This window comes from Carcharodon carcharias, chromosome 1, assembly GCF_017639515.1.
Source record: "Carcharodon carcharias isolate sCarCar2 chromosome 1, sCarCar2.pri, whole genome shotgun sequence".
Classification (NCBI taxonomy): domain Eukaryota; kingdom Metazoa; phylum Chordata; class Chondrichthyes; order Lamniformes; family Lamnidae; genus Carcharodon; species Carcharodon carcharias.
Genome location: NC_054467.1, coordinates 210,030,264 through 210,054,678, shown reverse-complemented (window position 1 = coordinate 210,054,678; position 24,415 = coordinate 210,030,264). Strand labels below are relative to the sequence as shown.

The window sequence follows — 24,415 nt, the reverse complement described above, 5'->3', positions numbered from 1 at the left end:
AGTAGGGAGGTCATGTTGGAGTTGTAGAGAACCTTGGTGAGGCCACAGCCGGAGTACTGTGTGTTGTTCTGGTCGCCACATTATGAGAAAAGAGTGCAGTTTGGTTAGCTAAGCCGGACATAAATATCAGTAAGCCTGACAAAGGGATGGGAATAGTCATTCCTTAATAAGCATGACTACATCAACAAAATGCATGCCATTCTTAATGTTGGGTCCAAATTCAGATCCATTGGACTTGCCGCTCAACATGACCAGGCAGCCTTGCTTGAAAGTAAGCTAAAGAAATTCTTGCTGGACTTGTGTAAGAACGATGAGCCTGATATCTATGACAGGGTATGCCCTCGTGGTTCGCTGTGTCTGCGTACGTATGGGCTGCTCAGGACACACAAAAGTGGTGTCCCTTTATGCCCCATCTTATCTATGACTGGTTCTGCACAGCATGAATTAGCCAAATGGTTGAGCAAATTGTTACAGTTTTGAACAAATTTTCCAGATGCACGATGAAGGATTCCTTCACGTTTGTGAAGACTAGATGGACTTGCATATCGATAGCGATGCTGTGTCCATGTGCTCACCTGACATTGCTAAGTTGTTCAACAATGTTCCACTTAAGGAAGCCATGGAAATTTGCGCTGCAACACTATATCATAGTGCTCTAGACCCGCCACCATTGCACAAATCAGTATTCAATGATCTTATGAACTCAGCAACTCGCGCAGTTTAATGACACCATGTATGCCCAGATAGATGGTGTAGTCGTGGGATCACTTCTAGGCCCAGCTCTAACAAACATCTTTGTTGGGTTCCATGAGAAATGTGCCTTCGATGGAATGACACCTAACTTCCTACCACTTGCATATTTCTGATACGTGAATGATACGTTTGCTCTATTTAAATCCGTAACAGCATGTAATAATTTACCTGTGTGTCTTAATGGGCTCCATCCTGCGCTCAAATTCACATTTGAAATGGAGCAGTCAAATTAACTCCCCTTCCTTGAGAAATCTGTCAAGGGATTCTCTACCATGATCTATCGCAAGCCTACCTTTACTGGTCAATACGCGCTTTGGGATTCTTACAGTTCCACGTTCTATAAGACTGGTCTTATTGGCAACCTCGTATTTAAGGCCTCAGCCAATTGCTCACCATGCAAGCTTGATGCTGAAATAGGGCACATCAAAGACATCCTGCAGGATAATGGCTATTCTGATCAGATCGTTTCGCACTGTATACCACGCAAACACATGAACGGACCTAAGGCTATCACTTTTGGCCCTGAAAAGTGCCCAGTTTACTGCAGATTACCATGGAAGGGCAAGGTATCTCAAACACTTGAGCTACAGGTGAAGCTAGCTGCTTCACACTGCTACTATACAGTAGCAAAGCGAGTGATATTCACCACTAACAGGATTCTGCCATTAAGCCAAAAAGACTTCCCACCTATCACACGAATGAGTAATATTGTATATGAATTTCAGTGCCAATGCAATGCTAGGTATGTAGGCTGTACGTCCCAAAGAATAGTGGATTGTATAAAACAGCACATCCCTTCTACTGTTCGCAACAGACAAGGCACAGACCACACCCAATGAGCCCATGCTTGCAAACTCAAAACAAAGTGTTCAACATTAGGTGTGATTCTGCCGTTGGACACTTGCTAAATAATCCTGTGTGCTAAGAATTACGCTGACAACCAATTAAGAATGTCAGTTAGGCTCGAAGTGTGGTGCATTTACATACACTGGAAACATAGCAAATACACAGGGCCCTGTTCTTTGCAGACAGAAAGAACATGTATACACACTGTGCTTGTTTCAGCTAAACAAAATAAGTGATAGCCATTCGCTGGTTCATTCCTTGGGGCAAAGTCTTGACCAGAGTCAAGCTGCCTGGTTTAAAATTTCAAACAATGCTTGACAGTTAACTGTCAGTCACCATTAACTGGTGCATTGTCCATGGCAACGCCTCTATCAGTGGACACTGCCAACCAATCAGCACTCTCTTTCATACAGTATAAAGCCGTTGCTTCCCCTGACATTGGTATTCTTGCAATTGTCCTCAGTCATCAGTGCAAGATGAAAAGCTTTGACAAAATGTCTTTTCTCACCAATACTCAAGTTCTGTACTACCAAACGACTATTAGACCAATCTGCAGAAGCATAGAAGTATTCAGTCCACTTAGCCAGAGACTTACTAAACCTTTCCAGCTTTCGCAATTTGCGACATCAACTGCGTCTCTGGATTGGGTAACACTTCTTAATACTGATCAGTCTCGCTGCTTGTAAGAATCAGGCTGCACAAACATTTATCCACAAATAGTAAGAGTAAATATATTAACTGGCAATACTTGGTTAGTCATTCATAATACAATCCTAGTGCCAATCACAGAAATTCTTTTATATAATCTCAATGTTAGAATGAATTTCAAACACACACCAGTTGGGAAATTAGTTTGTGCTGGAAATCGACATGAAGCAGAAATGAAGGCCCAAGGCTTACTGGAAAGTAGACTTTGTGCCTCATCTAAGTCAATCAAGATACAACTCACGAGTCCACTATTATGATGTGGGGCCAGCTTGCCGGAAAATCTTAAAAGAGGCAACTTAGCAGCTGCACACATCTGGAGAAGATCACGCCCAGAAATTGATTCCCCAAACTCTTATTTTCTCCCAGAAATCTGGTAAGACATGGACCAATTTCTCTCCCAGTCTTGTTTCTTTCTTTGTTTTGCCTTCTTCTTAGTAAGTGGTACTATAACCAAAGCTTCCTTTTATTGCTCTTTCTACTTACCCTGAAAAAGTGATGATGGGTCTTCTCCCTGAACTGATGATTCTGACACGATGAGGTAGGGATTCCAGAAACGTTACCCAGCAGTGATTTAAATAGGAGTTAACCATTTCACACATACGCTACATGTAAGTGTCTGAAGACACCTTACCTATAGGTCGCAATGTAACTGGTGGGAAAGGCTGCCTCTTGATTCTTCTCCCATGAGCAGGAAATTCTATAAAAATTTGATGCCATGCAGTGCACCAATGGCTTACTTGGAGGATCTATTAACGAAACAGAAAATAGTTAACTCTCCATTTTCTAAGAATTCAACATGTGATGGTCTAAGATTTAATAAGTACAAATCTGAAAATTACAGAGAACAAAAAACCTGTTGACTGAGAGTATAAATCCTATTGTACAACAGGTTTGAAATACTTGACAGAACATAGCTCAAAAAGCATTTAATTAAGATGCTAAGAGTCTTGATAGGATAGAGTGAGTTTGTTTCACCTGGTTGAGGAATCTGGGACATCGGGCACAGTTTCAGAATAAGGGGCCGGTCAATTATGACTGAGATGAGAAATTGTTGCACTCAAGGGTTGTGAATCTTTAGAATTCTCTACCCCAGAAGGCAGTGGATGCTCCAATGTTGAATATATTTAAGGCTGAGATAGATTTTCAGCCTCTCAGGGAATCAAGGGAGTGGGCTGGAAAGTGGAGTTGAGACCAAAGATCAACCATGATCACACCTAATGGCGGAGCAGGCTCAATGGGCTGTATGGTCTACTCCTGCAGCCATTTCTTGCATTCTTATTTAGGTTAAGACTCTGTTCCTGCTATTTTGTAATCAAACACATGAAGGATTGCAAAGATAGCCAGTGATGTTTCTGTGGGAAAAGTACCAGTTCTCCACAACACTACTAAATAGTCCACCATGTGAGGAGTCTTTGAGTGATATGTCCTGATACCCTGCAGCAGACATATTACAGAGCATGAATATGCTCTTCTGGATGCCAACACATGACTTAGATTGATACATGTATGAATACTTGCAACCACTAAAGTTGTATGTTTCGTCGTGTTTAATAACTATGATTTGAGTTAGAAGAGATTAGTGGTGCAAGAAGACTGCTGAGACCTAATTTCCTTAATTCAAAATCCTGAACTGAAAGCAGATGGCTTGAAATTACTTTGCTGTTCTTGGGGTTATGAAAAGATAATGGAAATTAGCATGAGACAGAACTTGTAAAATGTTGAAGTTTACAGGAGAACCATAAATGTGTCAAGCATCTGTAGGTAGCCTTGCTAGGGTTCAAAGTTATGCAGAATCTTTCCACATTAAGGATCTGCCACTTTGCAATTCCTCAAGTCAACAGGTCCCTCTAAATTTGGTCTAATTGCTCATCTTTTCCCTCATCTGCACCTTTATCAAAGTCAAGATATTTTAATTTCTTTGGCTATTGAGCCAATTATATGTAAATTAAACAATAATGATCTCACTACAGATCAGTACTTAAGATGCTCATTTATGCCACCAAGTAGCTCCAGGTATAACTACCATTCACTTCTGACTCAGCCAATTTCAAGTCATTCCATAAATACCTCATTCAATGCCTCCCATCATTAATAGTACTGGAATACCTATATTTGACGTGTTCATGAAATTGGACGCAAGGTCTCAGGCTACAGAAAGTACTGGTGATGGAACAGTGCGAAGTAACAGGGAGAAACACAAAGACATACGCATAAGATGAGCAACTAAGTCTCCATCCAGAAACATACATGAATTACTGATAAACATAACCACACTAGACAAATGACCCCACCGCACACTACCACCAACCCTACTCATAATATTGAAGTTTTTCCCACGATAATCCTAAACTAAAATCAGCTTTTAAATTCTAACTGCCAAGATCAAAGCCGCTTTACTATTGGAAAGTAGTAATATAATGTTTATAGAGTGCTTCCAAATAGAAATTTGGTCACTGAAGGCAATGAAAGGAAAACATTACCTATGATTAATTGTAAAAATTAAATATTGAATTAACAAACAGATTTCAAGCTGGCTTATTCTACCATGCATGATTTAGAATTACATCAAATTGCGAGCGTAGGCAGTTTCAAATAATTAGTCTAGGTGCAAGCCAGATAAGCGAAATTCTGTCTGAAAATGTTCCTTTGTGTCACATAGAGATAGTAATGTCTGTAATGTTATTGGAAATTAATTTTAAATTGGAATTGTAGTAGGGTTTTGGTCTATGTGTGTGTTAGTGTGTCTCTTAATTGGATTAAAGACAGCTAATCCCTGGGTGCCTGGAAAAACTCAGCAGGTCTGGCAGCATCGGCGGAGAAGAAAAGAGTTGACGTTTCGAGTCCTCATGACCCTTCGACCGAACTCAAGAGTGCAGTAAGTTCAGAGAGAGAGAGATTAGAATGGGTGAGAGCAGAGAAATTGAGACGACTAATGTCTCGCCGACAGTTCTCAATGAAAAGATCAAGAGAAGGTAAGAATCCAGAGGGAGGGGTCCAGGTGGAGGGAGAATATTGGAGGTGGGTGAAAGGATCCGTTGAACGGGCAGAGGACTCCTGCCCAAAGAAGTGAGCCCGGAGACGAAGACGGCGGAAGAAGAGTTCAGCATCATGCCAAGCCCGAAATTCATTGAGGTGAGGGCGTAAGGGTATGAAACTAAGTCCTTTGCTGAGCACTGAACGTTCAGCATCGGAGAGGGGAAGGTCAGGGGGTATAGTGAATACACGGCTGGGGCTGGGATTGGAAGATGGGGTGGGGACGGAGGGACAGGGAGGAGTCGATGAGTTGTTGCAGCTTGCGTTCCTTAGCACTTGAGAGAAAGAGAAAAAGTTTCTTGTTGAGGCGTCGGATGAGACGAAGAATAAAATGAAACTGGGGGCACGGGCAGCTTTGAAAAAGGGTATGGCGGTGCTGCTGGAGGGAGAGGTTGAGTGTGTTCGTATGGCGGCACGTGGCACTGAGTGTGGATCTCAGAATGTGACCGGAACAGCAGTCCGAGAAACGTTTTATGTCCCGGAGATACCTGTAATCCTGGGTGGGTTCGAAACACGAGGGGTGGAATTTCTGTTGAAATCCACGTGGGGTAAGTCGGAGACGGAGACAGTCACTGAGAAAGGAGATATGGCTGTGAAAGCGGGTTTTAGTAAACACCTTGTCAAACACCAGGAGAGAAATGGAAAGCAATGAAGGTGAGCAAGGCAAGAGATACGGAAATCTTGTCGCAGAGACGAACAGAACTTCTTCAAGGAGGTAGGCATTTCTTGAAGAGCAGTGGCAGTCAATTAAACACAGAGATAAAAACAGTTCGGTCGAAGGGTCATGAGGACTTGAAACGTCAACTCTTTTCTTCTTCGCCGATGCTGCCAGACCTGCTGAGTTTTTCCAAGTAATTCTGTTTTTGTTTTGGATTTCCAGCATCCGCAGTTTTTTTGTTTTAATCTCTGGGAGATTGGTGTATAATAGTTTGAGTTGTTAATTGGATAAACAGTAAGTAAGGATAGAAGGTAAAGAGTACATTTGCATTTGTGGAATAAACCATTCAAAAGAATGTGTGAAATCTTGCACCTAGCTAAGCAATGTGTTTATTTTTTCTTCATTTACTAATGAAATTGGTGGAATGAAAGTGTTTACTGAAAGGTAAAATTTAAAAGCCTAATAATACAATGGAAAATTTATTTTCAAAGGCGATGCTAGGTATAAACAGAAAGGAATTTGTGTGAGAGAGTCAGAGGCGTTTAAGATGTAACCAACCTGTAAACCTACACCTGTCTGCAACGGAACCAAATTGCAAGTGACCTCATTTTGAATTAGAAAGGTCTATGGGTTATTGTTGCCTTGGTGAAGATAAGACCATAAGACATAGGAGCAGAAATTAGGCCATTTGGCCCGAGTTTGCTCCGCCATTCAATCATGGCTGATAAGTTTCTCAACCCCATTCTCCCGCCTTCTCCCCGTAACCATTGATCCCCTTACCAATCAAGAACCTATCTATCTCGGTCTTAAATACACTCAATGACCTGGCCTCCACAGCCTTCTATGGCAATGAATTCCATAGATTCACCACTCTCTGGTTAAAGAAGTTTCTCCTCATCTCTGTTCTAAAAGGTTTTCCCTTTACTCTGAGGCTGTGCCCTCGGGTCCTAGTCTCTCCTACTAATGGAAACATCTTCCCCACGTCCACTCTATCCAGGTCTTTCAGTATTCTGTAAGTTTCAATCAGATCCCCCCTCATCCTTCTAAACTCCATTGAGTATGGACCCAGAGTCCTCAAACGTTCCTCATATGTTAAGCCTTTCATTCCTGGGATCATTCTTGTGAACCTCCTCTGGACCCTTTCCAGGGCCAGCACATCCTTCCTGAGATACAGGGCCCAAAATTGCTCACAATATTCTAAATGTGGTCTGACCAGAGCATTATAAAGCCTCAGCAGCACATCCCTGCTTTTATATTCTAGTCCTCTTGAAATAAATGCCAACATTGCATTTGCCTTCCTAACTACTGCCTCAACCAAGTCCCTTTGCACTCCAGATTTCTGAATTCTCTCCGCATTTAGAAAATAGTCTATGCCTCTATTCTTCCTACCAAAGTGCATGACCTCACACTTGCCCATGTTGTATTCCATCTGCCACTTCTTTGCCCGTTCTCCTAACTTGTCCAAATCCTTCTGCAGCCTCCCCGCCTCCTCAATACTACCTGCCCCTCCAACCATCTTTGTATCATCTGCAAACTTAGCCAGAATGCTCTCAGTTCCTTCATCTAGATCATTAATGTATAAAGTGAAAAGTTGTGGTCCCAACACTGACCCCTGCGGAACTCCACTAGTCACCGGCCGCCATCCTGAGAAGGAGCCCCTTATCCCCACTCTCTGCCTCCTTCCAGACAGCCAATCTTCTATCCATGCTAGTATCTTGCCTCTAACACCATGGGCTCTTATCTTACTGAGCAGCCTCCTGTGTGGCACCTTGTCAAAGGCCTTCTGGAAGTCCAAGTAGATAACATCCATTGGCTCTCCTTTGTCTAATCTACTCATTACCTCCTCAAAGAATTCTAACAGATTTGTCAGGCATGACCTCCCCTTGATGAAACCATGCTGACTTTGCCCTATTTTATCATGCACTTCCAAGTATTCTGAAATTTCATCCTTAATAACGGACTCTAAAATCTTACCAACGACCGAGGTCAGGCTAATCGGCCTGTAATTTCCCATCGTTTGCCTCACTTCCTTCTTAAACAGCGCGATTACATTAGCGATTTTTCAGTCCTCTGGGACCCTCCCTGACTCCAGTGATTCCTGAAAGATCACCACCAATGCCTCCACTATCTCTTCAGCTATCTTCTTCAGAACTCTGGGGTGTAATCCATCTGGTCCAGGTGATTTATCCACCTTCAGACCTTTCAGTTTTCCTAGCACCTTCTCCTTGGTAATGGCCACCATACTCACCTCTGCCCCCTGACTCTCTTGAACTTTGGGGATGTCACTGTGAAGAATGACGCAAAGTACCTATTCAGTTTCTCCGCCCTTTCTTTGTTCCCCACTACTACTTCTCCAGCGTCATTTTCCAGTGGCCCAATGTCCACTTTTGCTTCTCTCTTACCCTTTATATATCAAAAAAAACTCATGCAATCTTCTTTTATATTACTGGCTAGTTTACCCTCATATTTAATCTTCTCCCTCCTTATTTCTTTTTTAGTTGTCCTCTGTTGGCCTTTGCAGGCTTCCCAATCCCCTGGTTTCCCAATGCTCTTCGCCACATTGTATGCTTTCTCTTTAGCTTTTATGCTGTCCCTGATTTCCCTTGTCAGCATGGTTGCCTTGTCCTCCCTTTAATATACTTCTTTTTCCTAGGGATGAATTTTTGCTGTCTCCCCCAAGATTTACCTGGGAGTGATTATTTTGGGGATTTGTTTAAAGGTTATTATATGGTAGTAATTTGTAGACATGTGTATGTGTAGGTGTTTAAATTTGTTGTTAAATTAACAAATGTTTAATTTAATTTTATATAAAAAAAAAAACCTCTTGAGGCTTGGTGGTTTTATTCCCGAATGCAGAGCTGCATCTCAAACATATCAATTGAAAATATAGGTTATGACAGTTGTTCAAGTTTCCCCATGGGATTTAAACTACTCAGCCTTTACCAACTGCTGTGTCATAACATTTGTCCCAATGAAGGAAAAAAACCAAAATAGTTCCAGCATAATCTAAATTATTTATGAATTTTGCTGCCCCATTCATGTGTAGATACCTTGGATATACATAATTAAAAACTCAGTACACCTCAAATTAAAAAAAAATCACCAATTAATTATTTGGCTGTCTATGTAACTAGACTGAACTTTAAGTTTCAGATCTGTAGACAGAAAATAAATTTTCAAAAGGAAATTCAATACTTTCATGCACAAGTTTTAATGCAACATCTTAATACTGTTTAAATAGTTTCAACTATAATTCCCAAGAAAGGCTCAAAAGGTTGCTATCTAAAGCTAAAAATTGCCTACACCATAGATTTTCTGAATTGAATCACAGAATCCACGGCAATATTTTCTTAAAAGTACTATCAGTCATGACAGATACCTACCAAATTATAAATTTGACTTACATCCAAGTTTTAATTGAATCCAGTGCAACAATCTTCCAGTCTTGTCGTAGCAACTATAATTTCCTTCCACGGGCAAGTCTGCCACCAACAACATAAGATTTCCATGTTGTACTTTTGTATCATTAGCTAAGGCCACAAGGGTCCCATTAACCTTCCACTGAATAATCCTGTTGATAAAGTTACATGTTATAAGAATATTTTAGTGTACGCATTGAAACCTCAAGAAAACAATTAATAAATCTTCACATATCAGGGATTTAGGGGTCCCGATAGTTCACTTTAAAGTGATTTCATTTCACGGTTTCATTTCTATACATTTGCCTCTTTATGCAAGACTACTGTAAATACTCCGCCCCTTTCATAAACTTCCAGAAGAGTTATTGCATACTAACTTGTACCGAAACAGTCAATCTTGTTCTCCTGGCAATTCCCAGAAAGTTTGCTTTCATGATAATAGGGATTAACTATCATTCTACTTAAATTTCTTGAAAAATCTTTTTCTGGGTTTGTCTAGATTTCTGTGGATTCTTGAAATCATCTATATATTTTCACTCACTTTACTGTTCCTTCGCCTTTACAGGTAAAGGGATGAAAAGCTTATTCTTCCACCTTACTACTTGTGACCAAGATCCTAAAGGCCTGATGTCACCGTTATACTAAATCTAATGTCCATCTGAATTTCTAGTGAAAGCTAAAGAGAAATGCAATCAAATCAAAATCAGAGGAAAAAAATATTATTTGTAATCCCACAGGGCTCAGTACACCACCACGTAACCAGAAATAGAGAGCAATGGTATCGATTTCAAAGAATTAGTAGCACTCTTAAACAAACACAATAGTCCTGAATGAGAAAAAACAACATTTCTAGTTTCCTTCTTCATTCTAACAATAACCTGGAGTACATTTCTGCATAGTACGAATTTATCAACTATTACAAATGAACTTACATGACTTGTAAACCTTTCTTAATGTTAAAAATCTCTATTATTTCTCCATAATCCTCTGAAAAAAATCCAATATTTCCATCCCTTATTACATTACTTTAATATCTTCTTCCTGAAATAATTCAAATGAATTTTCACAAAACAATTTGCATGGTTTTGATAGTGTCTCTTTAATGAAATGCCTAAAGCTACATGCAATATCCCAACTGTGACCCAACCAACATGTAAACAAACTCAACATTGCTTCCTTGCTTTTGCATTTGATGTGATGTACGAAACCCAAGATCCCATTGTCTTTTTGTGGTATTTTCCATCTGCAGTTCTAGATCCCTCTGCTTTTACACCAAGAGACTTAGCTTTCCCAAAATCTACTATTTATATTTCTCTACATGAACCACAAACACCATCCCTCTTCGCACTTCATTCATCACTCTCCCTGAAATCTCCCTCAGAGTTTGTCATTCTCCCTAATTTGGTTTAGGCAACCTTTAGCACCATTTCTCTTGTGGCCATGTTGAAAATATGTCAATAAATGGAAAACAGGAGAGATCCCGGCACAGTTTGTTTTGTTACAGCATAAACACATCCTGCCAATCCAAAAATATATCTGTTTTATATCTGTTTAATCCAACACTGCTTTCTGGGGATCCATCCAAGCAGCTTCATTCCCTCTAATGCTATGTGCCCTAATTCTCAAAGTCTCAGGTTGCACCTTTATTAACTTCTAAACAAAAATCAAACCATAAATATTCATTTCATTCACTTTTACCTAAACACTTGAATCCCCGAAATAAATTCTGTTCAATTAGTCAAGTGCAGCCTGCCCTTAATAAGTCCATGCTTTTATGTAGGGCACCTTACATGCAGCAAGGAAATGGAACCTTTATCCTGCCTGCCAGCCAGCATTTATTTATTCATTCACTGAATGTGGGCTTCCCTGGCTGGGCCAGCATTTATTGCCCATCCCTTGTTACCCTTGAGAAGGTAGTGGTGAGCTGTCTTCATGAATCACTGCAGTCCGTGTGGTGTAGATACACCCACAGTGCTGTTAGGAAGGGAATGCAGGACTTTGACCCAGCGACAGTGAAGGAATGGTGTCATATTTCCAAGTCAGGATGGGGTGAGTTACTTTGAGGGGAACCTCCAGGTGGTAGCATAGACAGGATTTAAATTTATATCTAACGATAGATCAGTGTGCTGAGTATTGATGCCTCCTGATCCTTTATCACTATATAAGACTAAGAGCAGGAGTCAACCATTTAGCTCCTCAAGCTTACTCTGCTATTCGATAAGATCATGGCTAATCTGATTATGGCCTCAGCTCCACTTTCCTATCTGCACCGCACTGCACCGTCCCAGCCCCTCAACCTTTCCCTTGTCGAGCAAAATTCTATCCAACTCAGCCTTGAATATATTCAATGACTGAGCCTCCACTTATCCTTGGGAAGAGAACTCCTGAGAGAAGAAAATTCCCTATCCTCAGTCTTAAATGGAAGACCCCTAATTTTTAAATTGTTTCCCCTATTTCTAGACTCTCCCACGAGGAGTAATACCCTTTCAGTATCCACCCTGACAAGTCTCCTCAGGATGTTACATGTTTCAACATCATTTCTCATTCTTCTAAACTCTAATGAAATGAGGAAGTGGAAAAGAGAAAGGATCTAGGAATTGGCATAAGTTGTTTTCTGGCAAAGATGTGTTCAGTAAGTGGAAGGCATTCAAAGGCGAAATTTTGAGAGTGCAGAGTTTGCATTTTCCTGTCAGGATTAAAGGCAAAGTTAACAGGCATAGGGAACCTTGGTTTTCAAGGGATATTGGCGATCTGGTTAAGAAGAGAGAGGTGTATAGCAGGTATAGGCAACAAGGAGCAAATGAGGTACTTGTAGAGTATAGAAAATACTAAAAAAGGAAATCAGGAAGGCAAAAAGAAGACGAGGTTGCTTTGGCAGATAATGTGAAGGTAAACCTGAACCAGAAGTATATTAAGAGTAAAAGGATAGTAAGGGACACAATTGGTCCCCTTGAAGATCAGAGTGGTCGTCTATGTGTGGAGCCTCACGAGATGGGGGAGATCTTAAATAGTTTTTTTGCATCAGTATTTACTCAGGAAACTGGCATAGTGTATAAGGAAGGAAGGGAAACAAGCAGTAGTTTCATGGAACATATAGAGATTAAAGAGGAGGAGGTGCTTGCTGCCTTACAGCGAATAAAGGTAGATTAATGACATCATATTCCCTCGGACCTTGAGGGAGACTAGTGTAGAAATTGCAGGGGCCCTGGCAGAAATATTTAAAATGTCCTTAGCCACGGGTGAGGTGCCAGAGGATTGGAGGGTAGCTCATGTTGTTCCATTGTTTAAAAAAGGCTCCATAAGTAAACCAGGTAATTACAGGCCAGTGAGCCTGACGTCAGCAGTAGGTAAATTGTTGGAAGGTGTTCTGAGAGATCGGATATATAATTATTTGGACAGCCAAGGGCTGATTAAGGATGGTCAGCAGGGCTTTGTGCGTGGTGGGTCATGTTTAACGAACCTTGTAGAGTTTTTCGAGGAGGTTACCAAGAAAGTAGATGAAGGAAAGGCTGTGGATGTTGTCTACACGGATTTTAGTAAGGCCTTTGACAAGATCCCACATGGGAGGTTAGTTCAAAAGGTTCAGATACTTGGTATCCATGGATGGTTGTAAACTGGATTTGAAATTGGCTGTATGGGAGAAGTCAGAGAGTGGTAGTAGATGATTGCTTCTCAGACTGGAGGTCTGTGACTAGTAGTGTGCCTCAGAATCTGTGCTGGGACCATTGTTGTTTGTTGTCTATATCAATAATTTGGATGATAATGTGGTGAACTGGATCAGCAAGTTTGCTGATGACACTAAGATTGGAGGCATTGTGGACAGCGAGGAAGGCTTTCAAAGCTTGCACAGAGATCTGGACCAACTGGAAAAATGGGTCAGAAAATGGCAGATGGAATTTAATGCGGAAAAGTGTGAGGTGTTACATTTTGAAAAGTCAAACCAAGGTAGGACATACACAGTAAATGGTAGGGCACTGAGGAGTGGGGAGGAACAAAGGGATCTGGGAGTTCAGATACATAGTTCCCTGAAAGTGGCGTCACAGGTAGACAAGATTGTAAAGAAAGCTTTTGGCATACTGGCCTTCATAAATCAGAGTATTGAGTATAGGAGTTGGAATGTTATGGTGAGGTTGTATAAGACATTGGTGAGGCCAACTTTGGAGTACTGTGTGCAGTTCTGGTCACCTAACTACAGGAAGGATATCAGTAAGATTGAGAGAGTGCAGAGAAGATTTACTAGGATGTTGCTGGGCCTTAAGGAGTTGAGTTACAGGGATAGATTAAACAGGTTAGGACTTTATTCCTTGGAGCGTAGAAGAATGAGGGGAGATATGATAGAAATTTACAAAATTATGAGGGGTATAGACAGAGTAAATGCGAGTAGGCTCTTTCCACTTAGATTAGGAGAAATAAACATGAGAGGACATGGCTTTAGGGTGAAAGGGGAAAGGTTTAGGGGGAACATTAGGGGGAACTTCTTCACTCAGAGAGTAGAGAGTGTGGAACGAGCTACCATCTAACGTGGTAAATGTGGGCTCACTCTTAAGTTTTAAGAATAAATTAGATACATGGATGGGAGAGTTCTGGAGGGTTATGGACTAGGTGCAGGTCAATGGGACTAGCGGAATAATATTTCGGCACAGACTAGAAGGGCCGAATGGCCTGTTATCTGTGCTGCAGTGTTCTATGGTTCTAAAGAGGATAGACCCAATCTGCTCAACCTTTCTTCATAAAAAAACCCCTTCATCCAAGGAATCAGTAGAGTTAACCCTCTTTGAATAGTTTCTAATGCAATTATATCCTTTCTTAACTAAGGAGACTAAAACTGCACACAGTACTCCAGATGCTGTCTCACTAAGGCTCTGTACAGCTCTAGCAGCACTTCCCTACTTTTCTACACAATTCCCCTTGAAATAAATGCCAATATTCCATTTGCCTTCCTAATCATTTGCTGTACCTGCATACTAACTTTTTCTGATTCATGTACCAGACACCAAGATCCCTCTATACCTCAAAGTTCTGCGGTCTCACTCCTTTAAATATACTGCTTTTATATTCTTCTGGCCAAAGTTCACATTTTTCCCACATTATACTCCATCTGCCAAATTTTTGTCCACTCAACCTGAATTTTTTTGTAGGCTCTATGCCATTGCGACAACTTACTTTCCTACCTACCTTTGTGTCATCAGCAAATTTAACTACCATATATTCAGTGCTTTAATCCAAGTCACTGATATAAATTTTAAATAGTTCAGGCCCCAACATTGATCCCTCCATTCCACTGGTTACAGCTTGTCAACTCAAAGATCAGCCATTTATGCCTACTCTCTGCTACCTGTTAGCTAACCAATCCTCTATCCATGTTAATATGTTATTGCCTACACCATGAGCTCTTATTTTGTGTAGTAACCTTTGATGTGGCACCTTATCAAATGCCTCTTGGAATTCCAAGTACACCACAACCACAGGCCCCCCCTTATCCCATGTTTGTTACTTCTGCAAATAACTCTAATAAACATGATGTTCCTTTCATAAAGCCATGTTGATTCTGCCTGATGATTTTCTAACTAATCTCTTTAATAATGGATTCAAGAATTTCTCTATGATAGATGTTAGGCTAACTGGTCTATAGTTTTCAGCTTTCTGTCTCCCTCCTTCATTGAATAGAGGTGTCACATTTGTGATTTTCCAATCCGCTAGGACCTTTCTAGAATCTGGGGAATTTTGGAACATCACAACCAATGCATCGACTATCTTGAGTATTGCTGAAAAAAAGAGACATATCTAAGCTTTTCGTCTTGCACTCATCAGGACACTCGCAGGAATACCAATATATACCAATTTATACTGTATGTGAAGAGAGTGCTGATTGTTTGGCAAGTGGCATTGCCAAGGAGAATGCACCACTGATGGTGACTGACGAGCACTGTTTGAAATTCAAACCAGGCAGCTTGACCAATTAGGCCTCTTTTCAGCAATACTCAAGTTCTGTAGTACCAAACGACTATTCGTCTACTATCTATTATCTGTGCAGCCAGTTCTTTTAAGACCTTAGCAAGCAGGCCAAGTCCAGGAGATTTGTCAGTTTTAGTTCTAATGGTTTTACTTGTACCTTTTCCTGAGTAACTGTGATTGCTTCAAATTCCACCCTCCCTTTTACCTCTTAATTTTCAAGTATGCTCAGCATATTTTGTGTCTTCTTCTTTTGTGAAGACAGACAGAAAATACCAGTTCAATACTTCCACCATTTCCTTGCTTCCCATTATTAATTCCTCAGTCTCATGTGTCAAGGGACCAACACTTACTTACTCTTTTCCTTTTTAAATATCTGTAGAAACTCTTACTGTTTTTACATTTATAGCTAGCTTTCTCTCAAATCCTAACTTCTCCCTCCTTTTTATATTTTAGTAATTCTTTGCTGATTTCTAAAATCTGTCTGTTCTTCTGACTTACCACTAAACTTCACAGTATTGCAGGCTTTTTCTTTCAATTTGATACAATCCTTAACTTCCTTACTCAGCCACTAATGGCACATCTTTCTCAGAGACTTTCTTCCCCAATGGAATATATCTGTGAGAATAATGAAATATCTCAAGTGTCTGCCACTGCTTCTCTTCTGCCCTACCTTTTAACCTATGGTTTAATATGGCTTTGTGAAATGGAAATCATGTTTAACTCATTTACTAGAGCTCTCTGTGGAAGTAACAAGCATGGTGGTTAAAGGGAACCTGTGGTTTTGGTGTACTTGGATTTCCAAAAGGTATTTGGTAAAGGTGCCACACCAAAGTTTCCTACACAAAATAACAGCTCATGGTATAGGGGTAACATGTATACATGAAAAGAGGATTGGTTTGCTAATAATAGACAAAGTGGGTATAAATAGGTCACTTACAGGGAGGCAAGCTGTAACTAGCGGAGTGCCACAGGGATCAATGCATGGGGCCTCAACTATTTATAATCTATAACAACGATTTGGATGAAGGGACCAAATGTATGGTAGTTAAATTTGTTGATGACACCAAGATAGGTAGGAAAGTAAGTTGTCAGGAAGATGTAAAGAGCCTACAAGGGATTTGGATAGGTTAAGTGAGTGGACAAAAATTTGGTAGATGAGGTTTAACGTGGGATAATGTGAACTTGTCCACTTTGGCTGGAGGAATAGAAAAAAGTATATGATTTAAATAGCGAAAGACGACAGAACTCTACAGTAGAGGGATCTGGATATCCTGGCACACTAATCACAAAAAATAAGTATGCAGTACAGCATGTGTTTAAGAACATTGGTATATATTGCAAGGGCAATCAAGTACAAAAGTAGGGAAGTGTTGCTAGAGCTGTGCAGGGCCTTGGTGAGACCATATCTAGATATTGTATACAGTTTTGGTCTCCTTACTTAAGAAATGATATAATTGCAGTAGAGGCTGTTCACAGAAGATTCACTCAACTGATTTCAGGGTTATCTTACAAGGAAAGGTTGAACAGGAATTTAGAAGAATGAAAGGTGATCTTACTGAAACATAAGATCTTGAGAGGACTTGACAAGTTGGATGCTGAGAGGAAGTTTCCCCCTGAATGGGAGTCTCGGACTAGGGGACACCATTTAAAAATTAGAGGTCTCTGATTTAATACAGAGATGATGAGGAATTTCTTCTCTGAAGGTTGTTAATCTTTGGAATACTTTACTCCAGAGAGCAGAGGAGGCAGGGTCATCGAATACATTCAAGGCTGAATTAGATAGATCGTTGATTGACAAAGGAGTCAAAGGTCATGGGGGCAGACAGGAAAGGAATTGAGGCCAGAATCAGATCAGCCATGAACTTATCAAATGTGGAGCAGGCTTGAGGGACTGAATGGCCTATTCCTGCTCCTCAATTGAAAATTCAGCATGCCAGTCTTGCATTGGGAAACCAGCACGGTGACTCAGTGGGCAGTTTCCGTGCTGCCAATCCCCAAACCCACCATATACAACCTTTGAAAATTCAGCCCAAAGGCTATGCAGGATCTGATTCAGCCTCACACAAACGCCTGGGAGCGGGATGCAGAAGGTAGTAAAGGAATGGAGTTTGTGGCAAGGACTGAAAACAACAGCTCCAAACTGTCCTATATTTAGTTGAAGGAAACCAATGAAATATTTTGAAGCGTAATCACTCGTGTGATGTAATGTTAACAGCTTTAAAGCTTTAAAATGTGAATCTAATTGAAAAGATCAATTTTCTTGCCTTTTAAACATATCCAAAATAAATACTAACATTGTGCATGTACTTAATAGATAGCTGTACAACTTTGCAGTTACAAAGTAGAAGTTTGGAAGTCAGTTAATCTGTAAATAAAGAACCTTTTGTGAACAGCGTCTAGAAAAGTTTGCTGATTCCCTACTTTTCCCTGACTTCTGTTCTACCACAGATTTTATTGCGTATCTGCATTTGAATTGCTCAACTACTACATTACAGTGATCACATTTACAATGTCATACCCTAATTAATTACACCTTCCCATGGAAATTGAGTTCTACAAACCATAGATTGTCAGTTTGTATATCATTTATCTCAACCACAAGATTAATAAAGCAGCAAGAAACGTAGAATTGACAATGCAGTATTGATGTAAAATTCCCTATCCTCATTTGAACTTGTTCTGTTGCAGTGAAAAGTTAATTCAGGGAAAACTTATTCAAAGAGGTTTCAGTGCCAGCACTTTACTGATTATTGCATGACTATGACTACCTTTAAAAACAAACATTTACACAGTAGAAATCTCAAGAGGTATAGATCAGCCTTGGGATGAGGTTAAAATACTGACTTCATACTTCTATCTTTCACTTTATTCCCGTTCTCGTCTCTTTAATAAAAACATACTCAATCCTTCTGTCCTCAATTACTACTCCTCCAAAATTATTGGAAATGTCATCACCTTCTAGCCATTCCCACTTCTCTTTTAACTCCCTATTTGAATCTTTCCTACATCTCTTCTGTTGTCTCACAGCATCATAATACCCTAACCAAGGTTACAAATGACTTCACCTGTGCCTGTGAACATGGCCATTATGCTGTATTCCTCTTTGTCCTCAACTCCCTGCAATGCTTGATGTGACTGATCACAACTAACTTCTCCAATGCCGGTCTTCCATGCAAACATCCTCACATGGTTCCACTTTTTATCTATCCGAACACAGCCAAAGCACAGCTTCTCTTCCAACCCACTCACCACTACTGTTGGAGCCCTCTTCAAAGATTTTATCATTGGTCCTTCCTGTTCCTTAACTACCTGCTGTACATCAGCCATTTCATCTGCAGATATAGGGTTGGCATCCACATGTATGCCAATGAACATCACCCCACATGTGGCAGCCAATGACCATCTCCAACAAGAAGGAATCTAACCATCTTCCCTTGACATTCCATGGCATTACCATCGCTGAATCCCCCATCAGCATCTTTGCAGTGACAATTGGCCAGAAACTGAACTGGATCAGCCATATAAATACTGCGAGGAGGTCAGAGGCTTGGTATTCTGCACGGAGTAACCCATCTGCTGACTCCCCAAAGCTTGTCCACCATCTAGTAGGCACAAGTCAGGTGTTGATGGAATATGGGGAGACAGGACATAATGGTGATGTCACTAGACTAGTAATTCAGAGGCCTAAGCTAATGTCTTGGGCACATGTGTTCAATCCCACCAGGGCTGCTGGTGGAATTTAAACTCAATAAATCTGGAATTAAATGCTAGTTTTGGGAATGGTGACCTTGCAGCCATTGTCGATTGTCATAAAGACCCATCTGGTTCATTAATGTCATTCAGGGAAGGAAATCTGCTGTCCTTACTTGGTCTGGCCTACATGTGACTCCAGATCCACAGCAATGTGGCTGACTATTAACTGCCCTCTGAAATGAGGTGGCAAGCCACTCAGTTCAAGGCTATTAGGGATAGGCAACAAATACAGGCCTTGTCAGCGATGCCCACATCCCATGAAAGAATAAATAAAACTTTCCACTTGTCTGGATGAGTGCTGTTCCAACACAAGAAGCTCGACACAACCTAGGTCAAAGCAGCCTACTTGATCAGTAACCTATCCATCACCTTAAACATTCACTCCATCCAACACAGACACAGTGGCAATACCAGTGTGTGTCATCTACAAGATGCACTGTAGCAACTCACCAAGGCTCCTCTATAGTAATACAAAGGATAGTAAGAGTTTCTATTGATATTTAAATAGGGAAAGAGTTAACAAAGTGAGCGTTGGTCCTATAGAGTGAGCATCAGGGGAATTGGTATTGGAAAGTTGGGAGATGGGAGGCGAATCAAACAAGTATTTTGCTTCAGTCTTCACTATACAGGACACAAGTAACATCCAAGAAATAGCTGTAAATCAGGAAATGGAAGGGAGGGAGGAACTTGGGAAAACTACAGTCACCAAGGAAGTGGTATTGAGCAAATTGTTAGTGCTGCAGGCTGACAAATCCCCAATTCCAGATGGACTTCACCCTAAGGTCTTGAAAAAAAATAGCTAGTGAGATAGTTGATGCATTAGTTTCAATTTTCCAAAATTCCCTAGATTTGGGAAAGGTTCCATTAGATTGGAAAATAGTAAATATAACTCCTTTATTCAAAATGGGAGGGGAACAGAGAGCAGGCAACTTTAGGCTGATTAACCTAACATCTGTCATAGGGAAAACATTAGAAGCTATTATTAAAGGTATTATGGCAGGGCACTTAGAAAAATTCAAGGCAATCAAGCAGAGTCAACAGGGTTTTGTGAAAGGAAAATCATGCTCAACCAATTTATTGGAGTTTTTTGAAGGAGTCACATATGCTGTGGATAAAGGGGAACCACTGTTAGATTTCCAGGAGGCATTTGATAAAGTTCCCCATCAAAGGTGATTGCAGAAAATAAAAGCTCATGGTGTAGAGGGTAACATATTGGCATGGATAAAAGATAGGCTAACTAAGAGGAAGCAGACAGCTGGCATAAATGGGTCTTTTTATGGTTGGGGAGTGGTGTGCCACAGGGATCAGTGCTGGGGCCTCAACTTTTTACAATTTATATAAATAACTTGGATGAAGAGACTGAAGGAACGGTGGCTAAATTTAATGATGACCCAAAAATAGGTAGGAGATTAAATTGTGAAGAGGACGTAGGGAGGCTACAAAGTGAAATAGGTAGGTTAAATGAGTGGCAAAGATCTGGCAAATGGAGTATAATGTGGGCAAATGTGAAACTGTCCATTTTGGCAGGAAGAATAAAAAAGCTCATTATCGAAATGGTGAGAGATAGCTGAATTCTGAGATTCAGAGGGATCTGGGTGTCCCAGTGCATGAATCACAAAAGGTTAGTATGTAAGCACAGCAAGTAATTAGAAAAGCTAATAGAATATAATTTATTATGAGGGGGAATTGATTACAAAGTTAGGGAGGTTGTGCTTAAATTGTACAGGGCATTGGTGAGACCAGGGGTAATTTTTCTTTGCCCGCCAGTGTCGGGCATGTTCGATGGCGTGAGCAGACAAAATGATGCGAATGGTTGCATGACAGTGTGAAACCAGTTCGTGATTGTCCGCTCAGCCCGCTGATGGCAGGCCGCATTTCCTGCCATCGGATGGCGGGAACTTCATTGTAATACATCAGCAAATCGTTATAAGGCCTGCCCACCGGAATCACCCCATCCCCCGTGCTGGATCATCCGTCCACAACTGCGGGAAAGCACGCTGATGTTTTTCACAGCAGCAAATAAAAGGTGTGCACCTCGCGGCACGTGCTTTGAGGGGAACTCAGAGACGAGTATACCATAACGTTGTGCAGTGCTCACCAGGTTCGTCTGTTGGACTTCAAGCTTCAGGGCTTTTGGGGGTCGGGGTTAAGGGCGGCCCTGCTGTTGAGGAGACTTGTCGGGGGGGGGGGGGTGGGGGAAGCAAGAGCTGCCCTGCTGTTGAATATATTGCACAAACATTCGTGGTGGGGGGTAGGGTGAGCGAGGGAAGTGGCCAAGCATTAGAGAAACCTGGATAAAGTGACCATTCCTCTGCAACTGAGACAGTTCAGGCATATTGATATGATTGGACTTGGGCTTCTAGCTTATCTGCCAACTCAAGGCAAAGTGCTACCAAGGGCTCCAAAGCTTTCCACTCCCCCCGCCCCACCCGGTCCCTCCCTCCCCCTGGCACAGAATGCAAAGTCATGAGCATTTTAGTGGACGGCACAACAGTTTGATGACTGCACACGTTGTACAATCTCCTCACTAAAGCTGGCCATGGACCAGTTACGGCTGGAGGCACTCTCAGCCCCTTGCAATGTCAGCCTCCCATGGTTCAAGCCAACAGTGCAGCCTTGCACTGCAGGTTAGGAGAGTGCCTGTGCCCGAGCTGAGAGCACAGCCTGCAATCCAATGAGCAAAACTACCACCAGTCGGTTGGGTGCAGTGGGGCAGAGGTGGTGGGGTTTTGGGCAGCTATGCAGAACACTAATCTCTGGCCATCTCTGGTGGTTACAGATGCTGGTGTGATGGGGGCCAGCCCCACCTTAAAGAGAGCACACAGAGAATGAGAGAATCCAGTGGCACCCACCCACTACATTCTGGCAGCAATGAGAAGCACCACTAAGGTGCAGGCATCAATAGCGTTTCCAGGGAGTGTGAAACCAGATCATCACTTTGGTCTGAAGACTGCACAGGGCACAGGGAAGAGGCCCTGGATAGAAACACCTGCCTTTATCTTGTGCAGAAAGGTTTCACATCTGAATGACAAGAACACTGCCCATCAGAACAAGGAGCCAAAGGCAAGGAGGCATTCTTGGGAGTTTACTGACAATCTCTTGTACATACTGTTCACTATTAAGTTCTGTACCCAGGCTGTGCAACTAATTCTTAACTTTCCTAAACCTGCCACTACGTCTTGGTGCTCCCCTGACATCCACAGCAGAGATGGAGGCAGCCTGCCTTTGATGACCTTGGCAGGCATCCTCTGGAGGGCTGAGACTTGGAGGGCCCCGGCCTGCTTTTGGGGTCCCTCCTTGGCCTGTAGAGCCGGAGCTGCTGAGGTCACAGGAAGGGAGGATTCGGATGGGCTGGACATTCTCTGAGTCACTTAGATGGATGACCCCAGAGTGTGCACCTGCTGATCCTCCTTCCTATGGATGCCCAAGGATGCTGACTCCTTGAGGAGAAGGGGTAGCTGAAGTGAGATCGAGCTGCCCAGCATCTCTCTCACATACCATAGTTGGCCTCCAACAGTGTGTATCAGCAATGGGGTTGAGCCCGCATAGTAGTGCGGGAGCAACATTCTGGACCAAGGTCTCCATGGTGGCTGCCATCCTACCAGCGTTGACCTCGGTGCATTGGCATGCCGGCGCTATCACCTCAGAATGAAGACGGATGGACCTCCATCGTGCCTTGCAATCTGAGGAGTGCAGTGGACACCCCTTCCTCATGTTCCCAAGCTTGCCTTTGAAGCTCAAGCAGCTGTGACATGACTGAGTCCAGAGGCTCGTCATCTGACTCGCACTCAGCAAATTTCGGGCCTCCAGCAGTCCTCTGAGTGCCAGACACCAGGAAGTCCCTCCACCGCCTGCTGTGGAATAGACAGTGTGATGTGTTCACCAGATTGTGATCCCAAGGCTACTCTAAAGCTAGGTCCCACCGAGGTGTTTCTCTCTGCAGTAGTGAGGGGTGTGGTGAGTGCTGTGACAGAACTTCAAGAGGATGTCTTCAGAGTTCTCTTCAGAGGTTTCTTCGGGGCTTGATTGGAGGCCCTGTGTCAGCTGTTTCCCCAGATGTGCCTGTGGAAGCAAGGAGAGATAATTAGTGCATGGCAGTGGCCTGTGAAACAGGACACATCATTCACAGCATGTTGTCTGATGTATGTTGCACTGCTGGAGCCTCACCTGGTAAAGCACCATCGACTTCACTGTCAGCACAGGACTGGTTCAGAGCGTCGCCAACTGGATGGCTGTGTTATCAAAGTCCATGAGGACCTTGATTTCAGGCGTTCCTCCATGGTCTACAGCCTCTCCGTTGTGTACTAGCTTGCCCTGCATGAATAGAGATGGAGAAAATGTAAGCAGGACATCTGCCAGGCCAGGTGATAAGTATGCCTGACCTGTGTGGATGGTGAGTGGTCCCATGGACAGGATGAGGGCAATGACGGTGAATGTGAGAGAGTGAATGGTGATGTCCCTTGAACCAGAGGAACTGAGATCATCATTCATCCTCTTGTGGCACTGGCTGGCTGTCCCCTTTTGCAGGGGGTTGGCACTGACCACCACTGCCATCGCCTCCCAAGCCAGATTAGTGATGTTGCTGCCCATACTGCGACCAGTGGGAGGTACAGGACATCCCGGCAGGACTCCACAGCATCCAAAAGGCGCTCCAGTGAGGTGACAATGAACCTGGGGGCTGCAGCCTTTTTGCCTTTCAGGGCCATGTCTTCCCTGCAGCAGTCATGCTCAAGAAACACAAATGCGCGTGCGGCTGGACTATAAACATGGTGCCTGGCACGGTGGAATGGTGAGGTGATGGCAGGTGGGCGAATGAGAGCCCGCTCATCATTAAACGACGTGTTTCCTGGGACTGCATAAATAATGTGGCAGGTTTGGGGCGATATGTCGTGAAAACGTGCCATTGCAGCTGGCGGTAAATCATCATTTTACCCACGCTCTACCGCACTTAGTTCAAATCTAGGGCGATTCTGCCACACACCAGGGATATAGCATACAGTGCTAGCCTCATTTAGAGAAAAATAATAATGCATTAGAAGCAGTTCAGAGAAGGTTTACTAGACTAACACCAGGAATGGACGGGTTGTTTTATGAGGAAAGATTAGACAGATTAGGCTTGTATCCACTGGTGTTTAGAAGAGTAACATACAACTTAATTGAGATTTTTAAGATTCTGAGGGGTCTTACAAGGTGGATGTGGAGACGACGTTTCCTCTTGTGGGAGAATCTAGAACTAGGGGTCACTGTTTAAAAACAAGGGGTCGCTCATATAAGACAGAGATGAGGGGAA

The 24,415-nt window shown here is 42.3% G+C and overlaps 1 protein-coding gene across 2 annotated transcripts in view; it reads right to left on the bottom strand.

The window, feature by feature from the left end:
• il11ra (interleukin 11 receptor, alpha) overlaps positions 1–24,415 on the bottom strand; it is a 113,384-nt gene that overhangs the window by 52,157 nt on the left and 36,812 nt on the right. For both annotated transcript variants that reach the window (XM_041188104.1, XM_041188113.1), the window contains exons 4-5: positions 9,403–9,569; positions 2,939–3,053 (exon numbers count right to left, since the gene is read on the bottom strand). In XM_041188104.1, coding sequence (XP_041044038.1) covers positions 2,939–3,053; positions 9,403–9,569 — 282 coding nt within the window. The remainder of the gene's footprint in view (positions 1–2,938; positions 3,054–9,402; positions 9,570–24,415) is intronic.